Raw genomic sequence first — 2985 nt, forward strand, 5'->3', positions numbered from 1 at the left:
GCTGGAGTACTGTATAAAAGTGCGGGGCAAAACCCTGATGCCTGGGGAAGGTGCTGCATTAAGCCATCATACCCAGCATTTCATTAGAGTAACGGGTGTTATTATTAAGCAAAGACTTTCCAGGTCTCTCTCAAGTCATTGCTCAACTGTCAGATCCTGCTATCTGAACTGAAATCTCTAGCACTTGCCCTTTCAGCCACTCTCCCCTGTGTGATGTCCCACTCCCTAGCTTTCCTTTTCTTCAGTGCACTTTCATGTTTCTTTCATGCATTATTAGTGGAGACAAAAAGGTCTACCCTATGAGATCGTTCTGAGGAATAAGCATAGTAAATTTATGTATGCGTTGCTCTGGATTTTTCAGGTGAGAGTGCTGGGTCAGATACAGAGGTCAGTATAGAGTAAGCACTGAGTACAATAATTGTTTTTCCAAGAACTTTGTTCTTAATTGTACTTGTAAAGATGTAAACTGAATGAAAGGAAAGGCCATTAAAAGCTGCATCAGGCACCATCAAGGGCATAAACAAACATTTCTTCTTCCTTAGGGAGCCAGGATCCTGAGGGAGCCCCTGTAACTAGGTCACCGTGATCCCTAGTCCAGAATAACACTCTTAAGTCTCTGGTTATCCACGGATGTTATAAAAGTTCTGTTCCATCCCTGGAAGCTGAACTGGAGGTTCAGGACGAAGGAGGTCTGAGACCATGTTCTTCAGCTCAACAGGAGAACCAAGACAAACTAAAGGATTTGAATTTTAAAGCACAGAAGCAGAAGCAGAGCAGTCTGAGCTCTGAGTTTCCTCCTTCTTGTCACCAAGGCCATCTGAGTCTCCATGAGAGAGATGGGTAGGATCCAGGAGAGTCTGGCACTGTGACTGCAGGCAGAAGGAGGGTGAGTGACTGCCTGACGTTGTCTGTGCTCTAGCAGAGTGGTTAGGGTATGAAGCTTGAACCCCAGAGCCAGACATACGGAGTTCCCCGTCCACTGCCAATTAGAAGGACTGGGACTTGTGCCCAGTGTCCTCACCTGTTCAATGGGTTTAACCAAAATGCCCAGAGCACTTAGAACAGTGCCATTTGTTTAGTTAGTTTTCAGCAATTGTTTCTTTTTATTGGGTTAATTAATAACTTTACCTTATTACTCCAGTATTATTTTCACATAATATTTCCACAGCCATTCCTGCTAAAGACTCAAGGCACACAGCCTCATCTTCCTGTTTTGACCAGCACTGACCAAAGGTGGAAGGTCTAGGGCAACTGGCTTCAGCTTCAAAACAGCACTGCAGAGAAGGGCCCAACCAGATCACACAAAACTTGGGCCAGGACTGTAGAGGGCAGGCAGTATCAGAAGAGGGTCATTGCACCGTTGCAGGGTAATCCTAGCTGAGCTTTGTGGACTTTCTTCTCAGTTGGATGAGCACTTTCTCTTGCGGATAATTTCACCCACCAACAGATACTAGGATTGTTGAAGCCACGTGGGGACCATAAAAACAGATGCAGGAACAAGGAGATGCCATCTCAACTCTAAGTTCCACAGCTCCCTGTTCAAAGTGCACTCTCAGGAGTGGGTTGTTTTTCTCTCTCTGTGTGAGCAACTCTTCTTTTTTTCTCCCAGACAGTCCCAGAGGAGGATGGCTGCAGATAACACCTCCTCTGTGACAGAGTTTATCCTCACAGGCTTAACAGACAAGCCAGGACTCCAGCTCCCTCTCTTCTTCCTGTTTCTAGGCTTCTATGTGGTCATTATGATGGGGAACCTGGGCTTGATAACACTGATTGGGCTGAACTCTCACCTTCATATTCCCATGTACCTTTTCCTCTTCAACTTATCCTTCATTGACTTCAGTTACTCCTCTGCTATCATTCCCAAAATGCTGATGAGTTTTGTCTCAAAGAAGAACATCATCTCCTACACAGGGTGTATGACTCAGTTCTTTTTCTTCGCCTTATTTGTCAATTCTGAAAGCTTCATCCTGTCAGCAATGGCATATGACCGCTATGTGGCCATCTGTAAACCACTGTTGTACACGGTCACCATGTCTCCTCAGGTGTGTTTATTTCTTTTGCTGGGTGTGTATGGGATGGGGGTTTTGGGGGGTATAGTGCATACAGGTAATGTACTGTCTCTGACCTTTTGTGGAGAAAACCTCCTTCATCATTATGTGTGTGACTACCTTCCCCTACTTGAGCTCTCCTGCAATAGCTCTTACGTGAATACTCTGGTGCTCTTTACTCTTGCGGCCATTGACATTGGGGTGCCCATTGTGACCATTTTTCTGTCTTATGGGTTCATTCTTTCCAGCATTTTCCACAGTAGTTCTACTGAGGGCAGATCCAAAGCCTTTAGTACCTGCAGTTCTCATATAATGGCAGTATGTCTTTTCTTTGGTTCAGGTGCTTTTGCATACCTTAAACCACCTGCTATTTTACCCCCTGAACAGGACAAAGTCTGTACACTGTTCTATACCATTGTGGTTCCCATGTTGAACCCACTAATCTACAGCCTGAGGAACAAGGATGTCAAATTAGCCATGAAGAAAACCTTGGGCAGAATAACTTTCTCTTGAAAAAAATTGGAAATTGAGAAAAGGGATGAGAATTTTTTAGTTGGAGTGCTGCTATTTTTATCATCATCATCATTAAGGAATTCAACCTTCATGCTTTTGTATGGTATATTTAAAGAAAATTTTAACTCCCAAATGGATTTATTCCCTCTCAGCATAACCCCAACTCTTCCGTCTTTATTTTATGAAAATAGTCTATGCAATCATAGAGTATGCAGTATTGAATGGGGCTTCAGAATCATTTCTTTTTTTAATTTTAATTAATTTTATTTAGTTTTTTTAGTTATTTTTTAAGTACAGTTTTTTTGTCTATTTCTCCCATCCCAGCCTCCCCCGCCCCTTGCTCCCCACATCCCTCCCATTTCCACCCCCCCTTAGTTCTTGTCCCTGTGTCCTTACTATTTGTTCCTCCAAATCCCTCCCCCTT

General features: G+C 43.6%; 1 protein-coding gene across 1 annotated transcript; it reads left to right on the top strand.

Moving 5' to 3' along the window:
• Positions 1–1622: 1622 nt before the first annotated feature.
• Positions 1623–2561, top strand: LOC119053524 (olfactory receptor 8B12-like). The gene has a single exon (XM_037151138.2). The coding sequence runs from the start codon at positions 1626–1628 to the stop codon at positions 2559–2561; it is 936 nt and encodes a 311-aa protein (XP_037007033.2). The 5' UTR covers positions 1623–1625.
• The last annotated feature ends 424 nt before the right edge of the window (positions 2562–2985 follow it).

The sequence above is a fragment of the Artibeus jamaicensis genome, unplaced genomic scaffold (assembly GCF_021234435.1).
Source record: "Artibeus jamaicensis isolate MK-2021 breed Jamaican fruit bat unplaced genomic scaffold, CSHL_Jam_final scaffold_660, whole genome shotgun sequence".
In the NCBI taxonomy this organism is placed as follows: domain Eukaryota; kingdom Metazoa; phylum Chordata; class Mammalia; order Chiroptera; family Phyllostomidae; genus Artibeus; species Artibeus jamaicensis.

Bases quoted from the DNA above. Each gene is read 5' to 3' on its own strand.
- LOC119053524 (XM_037151138.2), top strand. From the start codon at position 1,626: ATGGCTGCAGATAACACCTCCTCTGTGACAGAGTTTATCCTCACAGGC.